We start from the raw sequence: 23236 nt of genomic DNA, 5'->3' as shown, positions 1-23236 counted from the left end.
AACGGACTACCGCTGCAAGACGACACAAAAAGGACGCCCTACCCAATGCACGACCTTTTCGTACCAGATCTAATACTCTTCTGTCCCAAAACTGCATGCTTTCTACATCCTAACACAGACCTGAAACGTCTAACGTTGGGTAACGCACTGAATAGCCCAAACAATACACGGTCATTCTCCATGTCCCATGTGTACCGTTTGGCCTATTGTCTCTCTCTCTCTCTCTCTCTCTCTCTCTCTCTCTCTTTCTTTTTCTTTCTATCTCTCTCTCTCTCACTCTTTCACCCCTCCACACTTTCCCTCTTCCTAGCGACTGGCACCTAATTGACGAACCTGGTGCACCTCCTGATTGGCCCCAAATACCATAAGTATTTGCACAAATTTGTCCAAAATAAAATTGTATCGGTACCACGTTACTACCTCTCCTTTTCTGCTAAATATGGATGAAATTTAAAATTGACCAAAAGGAAAGGGACAGGTAAGACGACTAAGATTCCCTAAATTTGACCCACAGCCAGGGAACCATTTGTCAGTGGCTTCTATGATAAAATATGTCTGTGGTAATGCGACCATCCCCATTCCAAATTGCCTCTACACCCCGAACAGTAAGAAATGATCGAGACACCTCCGTCTTCCCAGAATGCCCCCAGTTTGGTGTCAGCTGCCCTGAACGAGAGCCTGAAAAACGCCCCCTGCTCTAATTCACCGTGTGCCCAATTGTTTCCCACAAGATCCCTCCTTCCCCGAAGATAAGTTTAATAATTATCGCAAACCACCCCCCCCCCGAGTTTCTGTAGTAACCAGGTTGCGAGGATTTATATAGAAAGTTAGAAAGATGTGTGCAAAGTTGAAATTTAGATCGAAAATCGAAAGAACTTGTTGCAGTAAGCCTTGTTGTAAATAAGATGTTTTTATGTAATGCAGACTTGTTTAGCCTATGTTCACCCCTCAGAAGGATGCCTATCAGACTATGGTGAATAGCACGTTGCACCTTTTTTTAAATACAAGGCCCTGAAGACCAGCCCAGCCTTGCAAGACTCGTACTAGGGAAATGGGTCTCTACCAGAAGAACTGACATCTACTATAATAGACGTATGCAATAAATGAGTACCAGACCTCGTACCTATTACAAATGAACGTAATAACCATCAAAGCGCCAAAGAATTAGCCAGCAAAAGGAAGTTGTAAGGAATCCAGCAAACCCATCATCAATTGTTTATACGTTAGCTGCAAATCTCAGATGTAGCGAGTGTTTACCCCCAGTTGCTTGGTGTTGGGAGAGAAATAGATTTATGTAATTACCTTCTTCTGGAAAATCTCTAAAAACTGTCTTTTCAAACTCACTCAAGGGTACCACTGTCGGAGGAGAAAGAGACCGGATGTGGGAGCACGCGGCCTGACTGCGGATCATGAAACCTCAGCGACGGAGGCCAAGGCGAGACCACAGCAGTAAGGAGTCGCAGGATGAGGCACTGTTTCAGGCAAAACTAAGGAAAGGACTGACCTGAAGCCCCTGCTCTATGATCAACGTGTGCCAAAAAGTCCCCGCTCTCTGAACATGGTTACGGACTCGCCTGTCGCAAACTCTCCGCCCCCCTGATCTATTCCCGACTTGGCCTTGCTCCATCCCCTCCTCCTCCGACCTACCATAAGGACTGTTCACACCCGCACCTTTCCACCCGAACTCCCAAGTTCCTCCAAATCCTACTGAGCTACCCAGAGAAGAGTATTCCCTGCGTCAAAGAGAAGGGAACTCCGACCGAGTAGACCACAAACTATGTTAATCTCAGAACGGTGACCTAGAACTCCACCAAGGGTCACCCCTAAAGAGAAGATGAACGAAGTATGTGGTTCTACCCGCTGCTGAACGCCGCGAAGATGATGGAAGCAACAGGAAATACCCACCACAGAGACTCAAGAAACAAACAGATCTCACAACTCAGGGACAATTACACTTTTCATCGCAAATTCTATGCTCTGGGTTACGGAAGAAAATGTACCTGCTCCAAAACCGCAACGCATTTCTCCTATGAGGTCTGGCGAAACCAAACAAAATGTACCCCTGCCCGCAGACCTCCAACGACTCAATCCACATGAACATTCCTGTTGACAGAACGAATTGCAATCCAGGTGCTTAACAGTGCCAACAGAAGACGACAAAGACACCGAGAACTCTGATATTTTTACTTTTTCTATATCTCCTTTTTCTCCCGATCACCATTGGACTGACTATGCTCCCACCGAATACAAAAAAAGGACTTACTTATATGATAACTTACCAGCTCCTATTCCGAATGACTATAAGTATCTATGATCTGTACCCAACGCCCTCGCTACGTAATTCTAGTCTGATATTGCATTACGATGACTTTTTTCTGCAACCAACTTAACGATGAACCCGCCTACTAGATGATGAGATTTTTAATGTGATGTTTATAATATGATGTATAAGTACAGTTCCTTTGCCTAAGTCCCCTCTCCCTTACTTATGACCACTGCAATAGGTATAGATAGGAAATAGGCCAGCAAGATGTCTTGGAAATGTTAAAGGGAGGACTGTTAAAGATTAAACTGCAAAACGTCAACATTATCGGCGCCATCTTGCCCCTTTCCAAGCCCATTCGTGCGCGTAAGCGGCAGCCATTTTGAGCACCATGGCCTCCCTGCCCCTTGCTGATAGCCAGCGCGTCTCTCTCTCTCTTAACCTCGCAAGCATTCCCCCCGCACACTGACAACCCCCGCTCTCTCATGCCTTGGGTCATAAACCCCCCTTCAGCGCAGCTTCACCACTGAATCCCATCCTGTTCCCAGCGCGACACCTCCCCTCATTCCTTTCATGGCCTCAGATCCTTTTGATGCAAACCCCCTTTTCCTGTGTCCCCGTTTGTCTTCCTTGTTCCCAGGCCGACACCTGGCCCTGCGGATACTGTTTATTACCCCGTACAGTAGGAAGCTTCCCCTCCCCATCAAAAGACCCACGAACCGATCAAAGCCCCCACCCTATGAGATCCGATCAACTCCACGCATTCCGTGAATCGGCGGAATGCCCTGCTGCGCGACAACCACCACCTGTTGTGACCGGGGTGGGGAATCCAACTGTAAATGTATGTGGGAACGGGCCTGAAGGGGAGATTCCGAGGATGTTCTTTCAAGTGTCATAGTATTGCGAGAATGTGTTATGTGCAATAAAGGTCATAAACTCTAGTATAAGAGGCCAGGCCTCAGAGATGTGGTTAGAGCACCTCGTGACGATACTTGCTGTCTGAATTGATGTGTTCTCCTCCGGAGAGAATAAAATCCTCGTTTCCTGCCTTCCAGTCTCCAGCGCCCGCTTCTTCATTGATTAACATTGGTGGGTCATAGAGGCGATACCGCCGGGCAACATAAAAAGGGTCTTTGGTTACTGGTTGTCTTTGGAAACCCTTTTTTTACAGGGGGCCCTTGGGGACTCCTTCCTATTTGTGAATTGCTTACCACTACATGTATGTAGTCAGTGAAATAATGTTTTGTGAGCCGATTTCAGTTGCAAACATTAATTCATACCAATTTGATTTTGTGTTTGGAAGGGATGCTCTAATCACTCCCCTTCCAACTACTGAATCTTTATTTGGTTGCAAACCCAAACTGCGGTTCAGTAACGTGTTGCAAAATTGCAATTTGCGTTTTGTACATTCAAAACAGTGGTGTCGCCCCACTGCTTCAAAGCAGTGAAGTAAAAGAAACATAAAATGATAATAACTTGCGCTATTATTATTTTATCTTTCCTTCTGCTGCAGCTTTGCAGTTAGAGCGGGCTGCTCCAATGACAGAGGAGCAGGGGAGGAGTGGTTTACCCACTTCTAAATGCACATGACTGTTTGGCAGGCCCGCTCGAGCCAGCCAAACATTCATGCACACTTCCCATCTTCTCCATGCAGGCTGCATTACAGCCTGTGTGGAGAACATGCCCAGGCCCCATTCCCTGGCTGAGCGCCGAACCACGGCGCTCAGACCAATCACCATGCTGCATTGCAGCATTGTGATTGTGATTGGCTCAGGGAAGCCTGGCAGCCCGGGTGCTTCCTGCTGCTTTCTGCATCCTGCTGCGGGCCCGGAGACAGGAAGAAGAGGACAGAGGAGAGGTGGCGGGCGGATGCTGCTGATTTGTAAGGCCTTTTTTCAGGTGCAAATGGCCCGATTCTGAAAATGTTGTAGGACTGCAGCATTTCTTCCAGATACCATAACATTTATCTGTATATTTGTCGATTTGCAGTCATCAAAATGTGTCATTTATGTGCATTAATAACTATGAGCTATGCCTTTTCTTATACTTATATACATTTTGATTTTTACTAAGATAATCAGTTTAAGTGATGATGAATGATTGTGGATTAGGTACACTTGTTGAGTAAAATTCCTGAGTGCGATACATTCTAATTATTCCCTCATTGTAGAAATACATGTATTTATTTTCACTATAACATGACCTTGTTCGCCTATACTAGGTCTTTATATCTTAGGGAGATATTTTCCCACTCTTGATGCATTTTTATGTTTGCTACCTGTTGATCATTTTTGGGGATGATTTCTTTTATGTTTAGCCCTTGTTGTAGCTTACTTTAGGTATACAAGCAGTAATGAAACAAGAGAAAAGAGAGTTACTATCTTAGGTCACAAGGAAAATCATTAATTGCAGATGGATGCATTTAAGCAACACTCTCATGGGTATAGGTAAAACTATGCTCGAAAAAAAAATTCAATCTGATTGCAACAAATACTTAGACTACATTGCGGCAGTGCATGTCTTGATCAGGATTCTGGTTCAAATCCAGAAAACGATGAGCTGTGTGTGTCAGGCCACTGCTAAACTCGTAAGTTCTCCAAAACAGACAGAGAACCTTTTGGCCATGATCTTTTTATTTGAACATGATGGATGACGTTCCCTGTAGTGCAATTTTTTTGCCCAACACCTGGAGCTCTCCCTAACACAAAACCAAGGTTGAAAATGATCCATCGTATGCAGAAGTGATGTCACCGTTATCATCACGGGAAGTGCACACCCAATACACATTTTATTGTTATTGCTGAAATAAGACCAAAACAGTGGGAAGAATTTCAACAAAAGAAAATAAATCCGAGTAATACATTCTTACTCAGCTGAAATGAAATGAAATTGGGTTTTGTAGAGCGCACTTCTATCCTGAGGCCCCTTTTTTCTACAGAATTACAACAAAGTGCCTAAAAACGTTGAGAAGGGATGGTATGCAGACTAGTGAGCTAGCCTGGGGGAATTATGATTGGTAGTATTTGCATAAATAATAATTGCTGATATTGGCAATGCATCATTTTGTAATAAATCATGAAAATGTACTGTGTTCTCATGAATGATTGGGCCCTTAACAAGGCCATACTAGCTGTTACGGTGGGCCTAAGACTGGATAGCCCTTTTATTAAAAACGTTTAAAATTCCTTAAATGTAGTGTTTTGGAAATTATCACAGATTTTCACAAAGTTTGAACATTGCTAATAAAATGTTGGTTTTTGCTGGCGCAAAGAGGTTCAAATGAGCGTTACAACCATACCCTCAGAAAACACCTTTGAGAGGACTATCCTTCCACGCAGGATACTAAACACAAAAGTATATATACTTCCAAAGTCACATGATCACGGACGTCATTTAGGGGTCAGCAGAGATCACAGCTACGCCCCCTAGCTTGCCCTTTGTGTCTCCTGACACTGCATTTGCAACCTCTGGCCTCAGTGATGGCTAAATCAATGACAGAAACACAGGGGCAGCTCGTTTTTATGGACGTCGGTTGGGGTTCCTCTTTCCTTTTTTCTGCCTTTTTTATTACCTAATAGTGAATAATATTGTATTATTCACTATTAGGGTAATAAAAAATGGTGTACAATTAGTTGGAATGTGACTCTCTCTGTCAGCTAAGGTAAGCAACAATTATTTTCATGGTATAGTGTGTGTGCCGGCTTGAAGGTGAGTGTGCTTATGTGTCAGCCAGTGTGTGTAGGGGTGTATGTGTATGTGTACGCATGTGTGTATGTGAGTGAAAGTAAACGTCAAATGGCGTGTGATGTCGCTTCTGCTACTCCTGGCATTCAGTGAATTGACAGGCACTGCTTGATACACGTCACATGGGTGAACTGCGCACCCGCTGAACCAGGCAAGATGATTGTGATGCCCTCAGTGACACTGCTAGGATCCCCCGGTGTAGACTGGCACCAGGCACCCTCAGGACATCGATAAGGGTGGGGGAAGGAAGCCAGGGCCTTCACCTTGCAGCGGAGCACACATGAAACACTTCAGCACAGATACTCGGTCCGTGCCGTCAGGCATGTGCGCTGACGTCACAGTTTATTATATACTCCCTGGTCCGCGCCCGGCCCAGGGAGGTGCATGCAAACATTGTATGGTAGCGGCCGAGTGACTCAGCACATCGATGATTCGGATGGGGGTGGCACAGAAGGCTGAAGGTCGTAGACCGCTTTGGACTCTTCAGTTGACTGGTACATCCAAACCAAATCAGATGCCTTGATGCCTCCGGGCAAAGTTGCGCGATATAAGTTTTTATTCATTTCATTTCATCAGACCCATGCTAGTGGCGCTGGCGATGTGGAGGAGCAGAAGGAATGTTAGGAAGGATTGTACCTGGTACTTCTGTAAGCTGCCTTATGATAGGTCTTCCAGAACATTCTTTGGAATGACGACCATGTGGCCAGTCTTCACCATGTGGCACTTTCTTTGGCCTCTTGCGTGGCCTTAAGCCCCTTCTGAAGTTTTTTGACCCTCCAACACGCCAGCTGATTTTCCAGTCAGCTATTATATCCCGATTGGACTACACTGGCTCCATCTTATTAGGGGCTAATCAGGCTGAAATAACTCGGATGCAACGTGTCCAAAACGCTGCAGCCAGAGCCTTGCTGGGGCTACCACGGACCTGCCCATTGGTGCCATCTGGAAAATCCATTGGCTCCCCATGGCTGAACGCATTCAATTTAAGACATTGTGTCTTTCTTTTAAGATTTTGAAGCTTGCCACGCCCAGCTTACTAGATAATCTTCTCACCCCTTTTGTTTCCTCCCGCCAGCTGCGTTCTCGGGGGCAGCATCTGGTTACTGTCCCCCTTGTGAAACGTCTTCGCGCTGGTGGCCGGTCCTTCTGCTATTTGACGGCCAGATTATGGAACTCCCTGCCTGTTCAGATTCGCAGTATGGAAAGCTTCCTGGAATTTAGGAAAACCATTAAAACCTTCCTTTTCCCGTCTTGCTAGGCTTTTGGTCACATCTATTCTTCTTCAGTGTCCTCTGTCTTGGTGCCTGGTTTGTTATTCTGATGCTGGCAGAGCTGGGACGCCCCTTTGCTGGGGCAGCTGGGCGCTATATAAATCCGAATAACATAACATAACATTGAGTGCACATTTGAGTGTCTGTTTTTTGAAGTTTTGGTTGTAGCCCTTGCATATCTAACCTCATTTATTTGGTTGCAGCAAAAATAACAGGTATTAGAGTCTACACAACATCGCATCTGGCTACAAACAGCACATTAACCTTTAAATGAGGACCACTTGCTACACGAAAAATCTGAACCACAAGGAATACATTTAAATTCCACCTATGGAGTTCCACCTTTTCTGTTACGCATTTGTTGGCAAACCAGTCTTTGAATAGTTAATTTGCCTACATTCTGCTTGAACTACACTTGTAAATGTGGCATTCTGTGATACATGGGACGTGTGATCAGCTCTTTATATTGCCATATTACTATTCGGTCAACTAAATACACATGTTAAATTACAATTGCAGATATTTCAAAACGTTTTTGTCCTCAATTGTAAATAACACAAAATGGAAATCAAAATATGCTAGCTGTGAAAAGCGACATTTTTGTGAAAAGTTTTGATAACAAAGGTTCTTTTGTAAACTAAAATATTGCCTGTTCTATTTGATTAGAGAAGGAGGCGGTCGGTTACATCAAGGGAGCAACCTGAAGACACCCTCTCATCTGAAGAAGAGATTACAGGAATTTTACTTCAACAGATTAAGGAACGAGACGTTCACAGGTACAACAGACTCCTACGGAGAGCCGAGACAGGGCAGTAAAAAGACAATGACTACATCAGGCTTCAGAATTATAACATTGCCTGAGTTTGTAGTTATTTTAATGTTAGGTTAAATATATATTTTACTTACTATTTATATTTAATTAACACTGTTTTCTTGTGTAACTTTCAGAAAAGAAGTGTGGAAACATACATTGAAGGAACACCCAAGCAGTAAATGATGCAGAGGCATTGAAGTTTGGAGGTTGGGTTAGTATCTTTTCATTCATACCTGTTTAAATGCATGTGGAAGCCATATCAGGGCTGGCTTTAGTACTGAGGGTGCCCAGTGTGACAATGTTTATTGGCACCTCCCCATCCATGGTGGAGGTGGTGACCACCTCCACCATGGATTCCCTCACCACCACCTTTTAACAGTGGCAATCCGTGCAGGTAAGCGTGGTGGGGCGATTAAGTGACATACGACGGGCTAAGGATTATAAAATAAGTAAATAAAAACACTTACTTTGCGCTCTCCACAAGTCGGGATGATGGGCGATGCACCTTCGGCGAATTGGTTGGCAGGTAGGCCCCATTCTTCTGTCTGTTCTTCTGGCACTTTTTGGTGAAAATTGTTTAAAGTCCCAACTTTTATGGTTAGGCAGGAGCAGCAACTTTAACACAACTTCCAAGGGCACAGGACCTTGAGGGCACTACTTGGGGGTTAGAAGTCATTCCAGCAGAGGCCAGGAGCAGAGTTCAAGTTCTCTGGAGCTTATAATGTCCTTGTAGCTCACACAGAAGGCCAACCAAAGCCCTTGGAGTCACTCTGGTAGTCCTGGTTCAAGCAGCAAGGCAGGCTTCAAGCAGCAGTACAGTTTTCTGGGAAGAGAGGTAGTCCTCTTTTGGCAGCAGGGCAATCCTTTGGGGGAACAAGGCAAGCCTCAAGCGGCAGGGCAATCTTCTGGGGGTCTAGTCAGTCCTTCTGAAGTTTTCTGCAGGCCCAGGAGTGTAAGGTCCAAGAGTTGTTATAATGGTCCAATATTTATACTCAGTGCCAGCCGTTGAAGTGGGGGAATCCTCTAGACTGCCCCACATCTAGTTCTGAAAAGTTCCTTCCTTCCCCTGCCAAGGCTCCATGACGTCCGGGTTGACAAAAGGCTGGTACCAGGTTCTTTTGGGTGTGTGCTGGAGGCTGCCCTTTAAAGTATAAGTGGGTCAGAGAGCAGCTCTGCCCGAGCCATCCTGGCAGGATTACCCATCCTGTAAACACCTAGGACCCTTTTGTCTCACTGTTTGAGGAGAGGAATATACAAGGCCCAATAGCTAAGCTATTCACAGTCATATGACCTAGGAAATTAGCAGCAGGCACCAAATGGTTAGGACAAGAAAATGCCAACTTTCTAAAAGTGGAATTTTCTGAATTGTGACTTGAAATCTGACTTGCCATTAAATTACAATTCATTTGAGCCCAGACCTGATATTTCTAGCTGTCCCTAATCAAAGGTTAGCACTTATTAAATATAATAATTTATGTAGGAGGTTTTCAATACCAGGACATGAAAAACATGTCTTACTTTTAAAATACAATGCCTTAGGGGTGGCATTTGTATTAAAAAGGAAGATTTAGTCCTGGCAAAATATTTATTTTTGCCAGGTTGAATTTGGCTGTTTAAAATTGGGTTACGGGAAGCAATAATTGGCCTGAGACATGTTTTAAAGTTACTGCGGGTGACGGAGCATTCATCGAACACTTCTGCTATCTGGCGGACAGCAACTTACTATTGTTGCGAATACTGACTTTTCCTAAACAGCTGGGGGTCTGGTTGAGCTACTTCGGACCGTTTGAAATACAGGACCCTAATCATAACGGGACCGTCTTAAACTTTGAACTCTGACTCTATGAGCCCACATCTTTACTCGCATAGTTACATCTTCATATCAATGTTAGATGTCACGACCATCTTCACATCTCGACCGACCCACATGTTGAATTTAACGCAGCTTTATGTTCACCCATTTACTAACATTTTGGTGCTCGACTGATAATACATTGCGTTGCGTCCTTAATGATTGGGCGGACCACTAGTGATCTTCTCACCACTTTGCAGGCCCTGATGAAGTTTCTGCGTGAGACGAAACACCTGTTGGCGATGTTCATGCTGGGAGAACTTTTTTATGAAATTTGAATAAAGGAGAAAGCAAAATTAACGGAATTTGAAGAGGACTCTTTTTGACTCTACATTGGATTACTTTGAACCCTTATGTTGTTCTAATGTTGTGCTATCCTGTCAACTCTACTGGTTACAATAGTTAGAGTTTCCATTGGTGTAATACACAAACAAAGACTTAAAGAATCTTGACTATTTGGTGTTCTGTAATTAGAATCTCATTCTTCCATAGCATCATTCCTGGTTGCACATTTGTTGTGCACCTACATAGCACCTTGAGGTAGTAGGTGCCTTGAGTTTCTGGAGCACCCATCACACACAAATCCAATTCAATTGTGTTTATTTATAGCGCGTATATACTTGTATTTATTACTAAAATATTTCTGAATGAAAGTTGCAGACTTTTCCTTTGTGGACACTACTACTGTATCTAGTTGAAATGTATTTAAGTGCTATTTTAGTGGGTAGTACAATGAGTGTTGCAGGCCTGCTAGTAGCCTTTAACTTACAGGCCCTAGGTACATGTAATAATATATACAAGAGACTTACAAGTTAATTAAATATGCCAATCAGGTGCAGCCTGATTCTACCATGTTTCAGGGAGAGAGCACAAGCACTTTAGCACTGGTTAGTGTCATTGCCAATAAAACGATTTCAGAAAACAGGAGAGGTGAATGCAAAAAGTTTGGGTAAAGAGTGTACCAAGGATGTTGGGTCTAACAATTGCCATACTGCAGTGTTACATGAGACGAAGCTATGGGGCCAATTCACAGAAGCATTTATGAGACTGGGAAGTAGTACTATATAACTACTCTGTTATGTGTTCTTACATGTTTGTGTCAAACAGCCCAGAAATGTCCAAATCCCTGTTCTTAAAAGTGCAAAAAGGGTACAGCACTTTGTATTTGGAAGAATAACGTATAGTATCCAGCTTCATTATTCTCAGCAACTTCTTCACCACTTTTACGGAAGGAAGAATGTCTTTCAAATAATTATAAAACATCAGCTATCATCACCATGTAGACAAAAGGGCCCTATTCACAAAGGTAATTTTCCACAAGTTGATTTACTTATGTGAAAATGTACTCTTACACCTACGTGTAAATGTATACTTTTTTGTTATTCACCATTACTGAGTGTAGATTTACCCCAAGTATAGACGTGCATGTCTCCACCCGTGAACCCAGGCATTGGAGACCTCTGAGACTGAATTTACAAGTGTAAAGTTACTAGCAGTAACTTTTCACTCATACCTGGAGATCCCCAACACGTGGGTGGAGATCTCCTTATGATAAAGTATACTGAAAAATATTTTACTACAATAAAATATACTTCTGTTATTGCGTGAATCTTGGACATCTTGAAAAGAGGCTTGTGGCCTGTCCCAAAAAAATTGTAAAAGCTCTGAGATCTCTTTAATGAATGGACTCCTATGGATGTGAGCATTGTACCTATAGTAATTGGGAGGGCCTCACATTTCTGCCAGTTAATGTTATTTCCTGAAAAGGAGGAGAAGGAAAAAACTGTGTCTGTAAGGTCCATTGGTGAGGATTCTGGGTTAGCCAATGTCACTAAAATGTCATTGAGTTGTACAGGCTTTGTGTTACCCTGCCGGTGTAGTTATCCCTACAATGGATGGGTTCCCGTAGATAGGTGTTGCAAAGGTTCAAGTGCTATGATAAAAACAATGGGGGGAAGGACCAGCCCTGTCTAGTACCTCTATGTATTGTAAATTGGGGAAATATGTCTGTTACATGTGAGCGATTTCACTTTCGTCATATATATATGTGGTTTTCCTAGCCCCATTTATTCCAAAAGTCTGAAAAAGTACTCCCACCCCACCCTATCAAAAGCCTTTTGCTGCATCCTGTGGGGCCACTATACTGTCAGTCACATTGACTTTTGTTTGCCACAGGACATGAGCAAGTGATCTCAAGTGGGACGAAGAGGAGCGTTGCGGGGGGGGGAGCCCATTTGGATTCCTTTGTATCAAAAATGATAGTACCTTCCGTAGCCGATTAGCCAATATTCTTGCTAAAAACTTTTGTATCAACATTGGTAAGAGATATTGCCCTATATCTGGAGCAATTCACTGTGTCATTACCCGGTTTAAGGAGGGATAACCTGGCACCAATTAGATTCTGTTAAAGGAGCCATACCATCAGTAATTTACCCAAATAGTTTACAGAGAAGGGGCATCATAAGGCCTTTGTGTAGTTTATAAAATTCTGAGGGTTATCTATCAACTTTTTATTTTGGGTAATTGGCAATAACTTCACTGATTTAGTCTTATGTGATGTTTTGTTTGAGCTCAAGTGTCTTGGAAGATGATAGTACTGGATCGGAAGGGAAAATTAAACAAAATATATAGGTAGGCCCTGCTTGATCATAATGGCAATGCCACCTTTGCAAAAGGAGTATTCCTTACTCAATCATCCCCATCTAAGTTTTTGACACTCTGAGTTTGAATGGTGAGATTCCTGAAGTAGGGTGATATTGGGTTCATGTACGTGGAGGTAGTTGAGTACTTTCTTCTGTTCTATAAAGTGGGTGAGACATTATCATTAAGTGATACCACTATGAGAGAGTGGTTGAAAGGCAATTGAGTGCTAGGGCTGTGTGATATAAGGCTACTACCTTGTACAAGACATTTGGTCAACCATTGGGTGTCAGGCAATGAAGAGGGTAATGTCAACAGCTGGACATAATATGGAGTACGTCTGATTATATGAAGGTCCAGTATGAATTGGTAAGACACAGTACTGTTATTAACACTACTATAGTATCTAATGTGGATGTAGTTTATACATTTTACAGATATACGTAGAAGAGTGACTTCTCTCACTCTATAGGAAAAATAATGAATTGACAATCTATGCAAATGTGATATCCAAGAGACAAATATGGCTCAAAGGAAGGGGTAAGAACTGTGAACTAGATAGAAATGGGGATCCCCTCTCAAATATACTTTCAGGTCAGGGAGTAGAGGGGAAAAGGGCAAATAGAAGCAAGAAAAGACTCCCTCATGACCTATAACCACTTTGCTACTGGGAATAACCTCTAATATTGTAGGCATACACAAACCACATTTACAACGTATTTATTTATTTATTTATTTATTTTTATATTTGAAATCTTTTTATCATTTCTAAACATACACAGCTTGAAAAAAACAAGCATTTACAATGCAATAGGTCTCGCATTAGGAATGTGTGAGCTATTAGTATTGTAAATGACATGTTTGTTTAATATGTGTTGGTTTTGCAAATATATAAATTAATAGTACTGTTATTTACCAAGCCAATACTTTAGAGTGTCCTAATGCGAGTTTTAATAGCTATGGTAATGCTTTTTGGTATCGATGAAGGATAGTGATGTTGTGGTGCTGAGTGATGATGTGGTTGTGCTGAGTGGTATGTTGGTGTGTTATAGTGATGTGTTGGTGTCCTAGAGTGATGTCATTGTGTCTTAAAGTGATGTGGTGGTGGTGTAGAGTAATGTGGTGGTGTTCTAGTGTGATGTTGTTGTGTTTGAGAGTGATGTGGTGGTGTCCTTCAGTGATACCTCTACTACAGAACTGGAGTTACAGGACAGAAACTAGTAATGTAGTGTCATAGTGATGTATTAATGTTCCTGAGTGATGTTGTGGTGTTTGAGAGTGATGTTATGGTATCCTCTAGTGATGTGTTGGTATTTTTGAGTGATCTAGTAGTACTTGAGTGATGTGGTAGTGTCTATGAGTGATGTGGTGGTGTTCCTTAGTGATGTGGTGGTGTTTATGAGTGATGTGGTGGTGTTCCTGAATGATGTGATGGTGTCCCTGAAAGGTGCCCCTGAGTGATGTGGTGGTGTTCTTGAGTGGTGCCCCTGAGTGATGTTGTTGTGTTCTTGAGTGATTTCGTTGTTGACTATAGTGATGTGGTAATGTCCTAGAGTGATGTAGTGGTGTTCCAGAGTGATATGTGGTGTCCCAGAGTTATGTGATGGTGTGCTTGAGTGATGTGATGGTGTCCACAAGTGATGTGGTGGTGTTCTAGAGACATATGGTGTTGTCCCAGAGAGATGTGGTAATGTCCTAGAGAAATGTGGTGGTGTCCTAGAATGATATAGTAACGTCGAAGAGTAATGTGGTGATGTCTCTGAGTGATGTGGTAATTGAGTGTTGTGGTGGTGCTCTTGAGTAATGTGCTGTTGTTCCTGAGTGATGTGGTGGTGTGTCCCCCCAAACAGGCACTATGGCTAAAACGCGAACAAATACTATTAAATCGACTCGATTTAGATCTGTTAATGCCATCTGGTATTAAAATATGTACTTTAAATGTGATATTTCAGCGGTAATACAAAATGTGTAAAGTTATAACAATGCCCACAAATAAGTAGTTTACCAAAAAGCAAATACAGCTGTGGATATTCCACAAACGCAAAACGACTGAAAAATGCACTGCATGCATGCCTTTATTGGCCATCACATCTGAACAAACAGGAGGAAGCAGACAAACAGCACGCATTCACATAGAAACATGCTCACTAGGCCAACATGTTACAATGTGGGCCCCAAAAATGTACGACGCTGTGAGAATACGGTCCATCTTAACAATTAACGTGTCCCCTAAAAAAGTTAGAAAAAGTGCGGTCTGCGCCTTACCTGCCCCCACTGGACTGGCTGCCCCCAAGGCACGTGTCTGGCAAACTGAAAGTGACCGCGGGCAGGCAAATGTTTTTATCAGGCGCAAGGAGATTAAGTGATTTGCCCAGAATCACACGACATTGAGGTCCCTGACGGGCCACCGCTCTAGCCGTTAGGCCACATCCTCTCCCTCTGTACCACAATTGCATGATACAGAGGCTGGCAATTGTAATTTTGGGGCCAGTATTTTTGTGGCTCTTGTACTGTACATCTCTGAATCGGGCTCCAAGTATGTTTGTGCACCCTAGGAACAACTATAACCAGGTATCATTTAATGGCAGGTCGTTACACCACTTTAGTATTAACATCACAGAAAAAAATTAAGAAAAAATGTATGTCATCCTGAAAAACAGTGAAAGGGTCCCATTTTTTTGTGCTTAAAAGGCCCGGAGCCACTAACAAGAAACGCGCTTGGAATGAATTAGGAATTCTTATTATTGGCAGGCAAGCTATTCGCTAGATGAAGCCATCCCTAACTAGGCTGCACTTCCTTTGTTTTCAGACTGGACGTCCTCGTCCTGTAATTCAGATTCAATGTTATCAGAAGATAAGTATTAAAATAAAAACGCTGCGCAGCTTTTGACATCTGACAATTGGAATCGCACAAGAACTGAGCAAACAGGAAACAGCCAGTGTTGTTTGGAGACTGCGGGGGAAATGGTTGGCGGGAGAGATGAGGTGAGGAGGGAAGAGATAACGGAAATAGGTAGGAGAGGTGAATTAGGCGCTATAATACTGGATGTGTGCTTAGATGCCTCGGCGGGCACCCCAGTTCTTGGCTGGTTGCTGTTGCCTTACAATGTTTTGTACTGATGCACACACACACACAGTAAAATAAATAAAAATAACTTATGTCGAGTTAGGGTTCTCCTTTCACGACAGAATGTATTTGCTTTGCTGTCCAACTCCCGTCCTACGAGAACAGGGCTAAGGATAGGTTTTGAACAATGTCACGTGACAGAAAGGACGCCCAATGGGAGAGGGAGTACGTTCTGTGACGTAAGGCGGACTTCCAGAAAATCCTTGTTGTGCTAGAGAGACGTTGAATGCGGTGTAGTGCGTCAGCTCTACATCCTGGCATTCTGGGCAAGTCGTTTAATCACCCGGTGCCTACCAAAAATGAATGCGTCCGTGTGTAATGCCGCCACCACCGCGGGGACGAGAGCAGCCTGAGACACCCGGTGAGTAGGGGAGAGGGGGGCTGTGTGCGCGCGTGATGAGCCTGTGAGTGGTGGTGGTGGTGGTGTGTGCGTGCATGGCTGTGTGCGCGTGAGCCTGTCCTGTGAGTGAGTGGGGGGGTGCGTGGCTGTGTGTGTGCGCGTGAAGGGGGAGGAGGGGGTGCGTGCGGGGGGGCTGTACGCAGGTGTGTGTGCGCGCGTGTGTGTATGCGGCGGGGGTGGGTTCTCTGTATGTATGGGTGCGTGCATGGGCGCTTGTGTGTCTCTGTGTATGGCATGCGTGTATTTGCCACTGTAAACAAAAAGCGGAAAATTATGACACGCACTTAAAAGGAAAGTCTACGTTTGCAGTTACTATGAGAGAAAATCACACGAAAAGCACTCAAATTAAAGTCTGCCTCATTGTGTGCGATCGCAACGGAATAATAAAATAAAATAACACGACGCGCGTTTCGAAAAGTCTGCCTTTGCAGTTACTGTGTGAAAGAAAATAACCGACACGCACTTAAATTAAAGTCTGCCTTATTGTTTTACTTACCAACGGAATAATGTACAAAATGTCTTGCCAAAGCTTACTAAATAAATAACAGGAATTAATGCTGTCAAAAAATAAAGACACGCACTCTAAAAGTGAAAGCACTGAAGCTGTCTCCAGCAAGCTGCCAGCAGCTAGATACAAAAGCACGTTCACACGGACGAATCTGAGACAGCGAAGCGCGTGGGCGATCGCTGTCTCACATTCCCCCAGACACGCCAGCAAAAGATGTCTTCGCAGACAAGCATGCTTCGCATGCTTTTTAGGTCTGCTCGACCTAAAAAGGCATCCTGTTGTTTTGCTCCAGTTGTCCACTAACAACCAAGGGTTGGATCTAAATAGGAGAAGCTGTGTATGTTTAGGATGTGTGAATGATAGTGTATGTATGTGGTTCTCGACCTGGTCACTATTAACTGTTTTGCTTTTAAAAGATAACTGTGGTTTTCATATTATGGAATTATAAAAGGAATTTTTGTATATATATTTAAAAGAAATGTATGTGAAACACAGTGAATAATTATTTGTACTTGAAAGGTAAAAAATAATTCAAGAAATGAAAAAAGATTTCAAATATAAAAATAAATAAATAAATAAATACGTTGTAAATGTGGTTTGTGTATGCCTACAATATTAGAGGTTATTCCCAGTAGCAAAGTGGTTATAGGTCATGAGGGAGTCTCTTCTTGCTTCTAGGGGTAAGAACTGTGGTCAGAGGAGTTATTGATCGCCCAGGGTAGCATCTACCTTCAGAGAGCCGGATGTGGCTAGTCATAGGACCGTCCTTTACTAATGTGAGACGGGTAAACTACAGCCTATTATTCCTATAGTTTAATAATGGGAGAAGGTTGAGAGGGGGCAGCAAGTCCTGGGTATCCAATTAAGAATTTCTTGTGGATTGACAGGCCCTTAATCCTGAAACGATTGTTTAAAGTTTCTTAGCCAAAATGTATGCTCTTCATCATCTCCTCCCACGCTCCTTTAAAGGTCTGCAACAGGAGTTAGTAACCTCCCAAATTACTTCAGAGAAGAAATTTCAAGTCCAAGGAAAGTGTTCCATACACACACACCCAGGCAGCCATTTATGATATCAATTCAAGAATTGTTTCTGTTTTTGTGCAGTGTCATGGGAAAAAGTCTTGAGACACATATGGCCCGATTAGGATGGCGGGTGGAGTTACATCCGCCCGCTCGCCCGCCACCCTATCGGATAGTGGACCGACCAACTAGCTGTCAGCATTCCCGCCATGGGGATTACGATGCGACCGCCTGCAAGGCAGTCGCACCGCGTATTCTTTGCATTGCGGGCGGGTGCTGCTGGGTGCAGCACCCGCTGCAATGCAAAGAATGCACCCTGTACATATCCCTGCACTATGTGGCAGGTACCATGCGGTGCCTGCCACATGGTGCAGGGATATGTAGGGGGCTCCATAGGTGCCCCAAAAACCCAAACTGAGGCCCAGGAGGGCAAGGGGGACCCTCTACAGGCCCCCAATGCCCCTTTCCGCCTGCCTTTTCATGGTGGGTTCACCGCCATGAAAGGGCTGGCGGAAAGGAACATCGTAATGCCTACAGCAGCGCCTGGCAGGCACCATTGTAGCCATTACTCCACATTCGACGCGTTGCATCCATGACGGTCGGTCTTTACGACCGCCACACATCCGGCTGCCATCCAAATGTTGCAGGCGGATAAAATGATGGCGATGGCGGTGTGACCGCCAACGATAGGCTGTCATGGCGGTCCTACCGTCATCGTAATCGGGTCCCTAGATTCGATGTTCGTCATATGTATAAGGACATCAGCGTTTTGCCTATGCTATTATAATTTGGGTTTGTTGATGTTGAAGGAAGATGGCGATTACTTGATTCAGACACTCTTTGTTATTCTGCCGTCTGAAACAAAGTCTATGTGCTTGTAGCAGTTCTAGTGGGGATTTTAAAATGTAGATTGGTAAATTCAGGTATATAATGGAAGATGAACAATATCATGTCTCTGCCTTCTAATTGCTCAGGGATTCCGGAAAAAGGAAACTTATACTGATGATTCACCATCTTTCAATTCAGTGATTATCTTGTGCATGAACCAATGATCTTGTTCCCAGTTAATCGAGGCAACAACCTCCCCTTTTACCAGTATGATTCTGTCTTCCATCTCCTGCAGACATGCTTGGAACATGGCAACGCCTGAGCTCACGGAGAGAATATCTGCTCATGTCTTCATGGTATGGTCTCCTATTTTGGCCATGGACATGTGTAGTGCCGCTACTTTGCTTAGGATCGTGACAAGAAATGTGTCTTGATGAATTGCGCCTTGTTCTGGAGTAGGTTTAGGGGATTTGCAGGTGCCTACCTCTGTAAAGAGGAGCTGTTGTGCTGACTTGGACATATTGTATATTACGGGGTCTGAGGTTGCATCTTCTGCTGACTTGTGCTCTCCAAGCCGACGTTGAATAGCTTGCTTTTATCGGTGGAGATATCAGTAGAGTTGAATGTACAAAGTTCAAAGAGGTGAAGGCCTTGGTTAAGGATAGGACCAGTGCTTCTACAAAATCATGATCCGGGTAGCTATGGATCTGGACAATACCTCTGAGGTAAAGAAACTTTTTAATGCAGAATGGCATATTTATTAGGGTTTCCAATGTACTAGTTGAAGGGGTTCTGGCTTTACACAAAGTTTCCTAATGAGCATGTTGTCTTAGGTTTGCCTATGAATGAAAGACAACCCATATATATTAAGGAGTAGATCTAGTATGGCGATATTTGGGGAGCTAAGTATAGCTACTGTATCTTGTGCCGTGAACTGTTTGGCAAAAGAAATGTCTCTGATACATGGAGCAGGGTTGTATTTTTTTAAGGCAGACAACCAACCCAAGATGTCCACTCTAGACCTCTTTCAATGTTTAGTGTATCTGTGCTCCCAGTGTGTGCTCTACTGTGAGGCTTTTCTCTTCCCCCTTCCTCTGCATCAGCGGGGGTCCTGCCATGTTGTGAGGGCACCCACACTCTTGAAACAGTGTGTGGTTCCGTCAACACTTTTGTGAGGTGCCCACGCGCTATTGACTTACATGTCGCCTTCTGGTGGCAATTGTGGACCTGCCCTGCTCGGATGCCGGTCCATGCTGCAGAGTGGATCTTTCTCCTGCAGGCAGTCATCCCTGGGGCCCTCTCCTGACTCTATTCCAAATCCGTTCCTGTTCTCTACTGGGTGAGCAGTGATCTGTCAGGCTATAGCTGTGCCTACTTGAGGTCCTGTTAGGTGAGCCGGACGGAGCTCTATTCTTGTGCCACTGTCTTCCAGGTACCTGACTCTACTCCTGAGGCTTCCTGTTTCAATATATTTGCTTTATCAAGCATTTCTTGTTAATACTGCATAATCCAGCACTTTAATCTCTTTTCAGCAAAAGCATTTTTGGCACAATAATTATTATAGCATGCCCACATCTTAGACTATGTGGGTGTGGGCAGGATTGAAATCAAAATTTCAGTCTTCATTCTAAGTGAGGCTATCATTTCCTTATCAAAGAACAGTTTTCTCTATAGAGTCAGCGATTTTGTCTGTGTCTTATTTTCCATTTCTAAACCCTAATAGACAGCTGTATGGGTCGACATACATACTGGGACATGTTCAACACATTCTATACTTTCCATCAGGCATTTCCTTTTGGCTAACATTCAAATCACGTATATTGGCCATAGTTTCCTGTGTAAAAAGATAACCTTTTTCTAATTTACATGCTTTGACCTCCATTAATTAAAATCTTGAACAGTCAGTACACCACCAATAAGCATTGCACCACTTTATGCATTCTATTGTAAATATATGGAAGATATATATCTACCTTTAAAATACTACAATGGCGGATGTAGCATATTCAAGTATATATTATTCATACGATGATAGAGGGATTCACTTCACCTCTGGAAAAAAAGTGATTCTAATTTTGGAATACCTTTAGCCACCAGTTGGCAGGTATCCATTGATAATGTGGGTCAAAAATACTGGAGGCTGTCCCAAAGCGAGAGGAAAGAGTCTTAATAGCATGGCCACTCAATTCAAAGATCAGTTGCAAAAATGTTTATCATCGGATTATTGAAAGATAGCATCCAGAAAGTTCATGCTGACATTCACTTGAACCAGAAACCAAGGAAGGTTTTGGTTAACTTTCTAAGCTTGTTAGGTTGGACATTCTCTCATAGAGCATGAGACAAAAAAAAGTGGAGGATTTTGAATATTTTATTAAGTCAAATATTTGTAGGACTTAGGAAAAAGAATGGGTGAACCCCCCATCCCCGCAACCCCCCCCCCCCCAAAAAAATAGGAGCCACAGTCCAGATCAAATTTGCATTGTTTAAAAGAAATGTGGCATTTATTTAAAAAATATGCAGGCTGTCCATGTTGATTAAATAATCTGGTAACTGCTTTTTGAGTATATTGAGGAGTAGGAAGGTGATTAGGTGCAATTGCTTGCATTTTGGGGTTTTGCACTTTAATTTAACGATAGCCTAGGGCTGGGAGAGTGAAAATGTGCGGGGTTTTCCCTACTTTTATTGGTTGTCGAACCAAAGGGGTCAGGTGTTGCCTCTGTTTGAATAAATTGTTCAATGCAGCTGAATATTCATGTATTGGTTTATTTGTGTTTTTCATTTCAGGTGTAATAGTCAGCATGCCGCCTTACAGCTCCTTCACAACACATCAATTTAGGATACTATAAACCTACAGAAATGCAGCGCGATATTCACGTCAGGACTACACGCACACTCGCTGAACCAAGGATGGTGTTTTTTTTCTTGTCTCTGCAAACTAGGCCTGCAGAGAAAAGCATTGCATCTGTTTCATATTTCCCTCTCATCCCCATACAGATTTTTTTCATGTATATTTTTGGGAGTGTTGGATTTGCATCATGTTCTGACTGAGACACTGTCATTATAAGAAAATGTAAGAGTGGAGTATTGGGAGTTTGCTGACATAATGTTAACTTGTGTGTGAACTCCACAACAGGAATTTTGCAGGCATGTGCGCAGAGGGTACCTCATCTCATTGAACTCAAATGCACTGTCCATTTACATAAATGCATAGAAATCGAGGACAGAAGAAAGGCAGCCAGGCGCATCGCTCTCTCTGATGGGTAAGCCACTTTATCTCATGGCTGCAGTTGGATATTCCGGGTAGTGAATTCTGCCTTTTGTGCCTAAACACGCCACTTAAATATCTAGATCCCACTTTAGAAATGTTGCCACCTGTGTTCATCATCTCCGCATTTTCACCCCGCACAACCATTCCAATGCAAGCTCACCCAACAGCAAGCCTCTCCTTTACCCTCTTCTACCAAGAATGTGTTGCTGTTTTGTAAAAGGCCGGTATGACCTCATATGCATTATTTTGTATCATCAAACAAACTGTGGATTATTATTGTTCTTTACATCTTTCCAATGACTGGCTACCTCATATTTTTTATTTACATATTTATTTTCGATTTTTTTGTATAGCACCATTTAATTATGTAAGAGAGGTATTCAGCGAAGAAGCGAGAGTGCATTGGTTTTGAGAAGCTGCTTTTACGATCGGTCAGATGTTACTTTTCTTTACCTTTCCCTTTAGTGCCTTTTCCACACTTTCATCTACAATGTTTCTGATATTTTCATATGGTCTTTTTTGCTTTCTCGTGAATCAGGGTGGGTTTATACAACAACCAATGTACAACACTTAAGAAATGCGTTTCATGTTAACAAAAACTCAACTTCTGGGTTGATAACAAGAAGAAATGGAGTGGAGACTGGATTTTCATTGTAGCCATTTTAGTGCACTTTTTTTTAGCTATAGTTGCGGATTGCATTTACTTCATCTGCATAAGCTTGTTGTCAGACCTGCACAGTTGGATCGTACCACTTTTACTGCCAGCATAATTGATGGATATTTGTTGTGGTCTAACTTTTTAGGAGAGGGCTTATGTCACATCTGCATTAGAGCCAGCCAAGATTACACCACAGTTGAAACTTGGGGCCATATTATCAAGAACGGGCGTAACATTATCACCGCTTTAGCCACAGGATACTGCCGCTAAAGCGGCGATAAGGGGCTTGATAATATGCCCTTGAGAATTCCAATAGAAGCTCAGGTTTGCTGTCCTTCCCACCAGAACCTGATAATTTTATCGCCAGTTCTTGATAATATGGCCCATAGAGCGATCTGGATCCGCAGGAATAGGCAAACTGTAGTTTACTGCAGGGAAACCAGTAATAACAAGTGTAGTGGAGAAATGGATATGCACTTTCATTCAATAGCACATGGACACCAATCACTTTTTATGTCTTTAACAAAAAGTATTTTGTACTGTGAGGATTTGGTGAAAATGCCTGCATGCAAATTTCAATTGCTAAACCTCCAATGTGATGATGGGATATACTGGAGTATAAGAAATGAATGAATTGTTGAAGGGGTGGAAATCCACTTTAAATACTAATCACAATCCTTATTTGAACCACAAATGTTAATACATTCAAATTGTGCTTAACCATCTTAACAAAGAAATCAGGCCTTTTTAGGTTTCGACTGGGGAACTGAGCTTTTAGCTCCGCCCCCAGAGAAATCTGTAGTTTCCACTATGGGTGCCTTGAATACGCCCCTCTGTTTCATT

General features: G+C 43.0%; 1 protein-coding gene across 2 annotated transcripts in view; it reads left to right on the top strand.

Moving 5' to 3' along the window:
- Window positions 1–22032, top strand: part of LOC147666399 (uncharacterized) — a 392367-nt gene extending 370335 nt beyond the window's left edge. Inside the window, exons 11-13 of one of the 2 annotated variants that reach the window (XM_086949092.1) lie at window positions 7945–8054; window positions 8227–8303; window positions 21252–22032. In XM_086949092.1, coding sequence (XP_086805218.1) covers window positions 7945–8054; window positions 8227–8275 — 159 coding nt within the window. In that variant the 3' untranslated portion in view covers window positions 8276–8303; window positions 21252–22032. Of the gene's footprint in view, window positions 1–7944; window positions 8055–8226; window positions 8304–10144; window positions 10201–21251 lie in introns of those variants that run through there. The other variant, XM_086949091.1, reaches the window with a different exon arrangement.
- Window positions 22033–23236: the final 1204 nt, after the last annotated feature.

The sequence above is a fragment of the Lissotriton vulgaris genome, unplaced genomic scaffold (genome assembly GCF_964263255.1).
Source record: "Lissotriton vulgaris unplaced genomic scaffold, aLisVul1.2 SCAFFOLD_532, whole genome shotgun sequence".
Lineage (NCBI taxonomy): Eukaryota > Metazoa > Chordata > Amphibia > Caudata > Salamandridae > Lissotriton > Lissotriton vulgaris.
The sequence above is the reverse complement of the archived record's forward strand: the minus strand, read 5'-3'. Positions and strand labels throughout refer to the sequence as shown.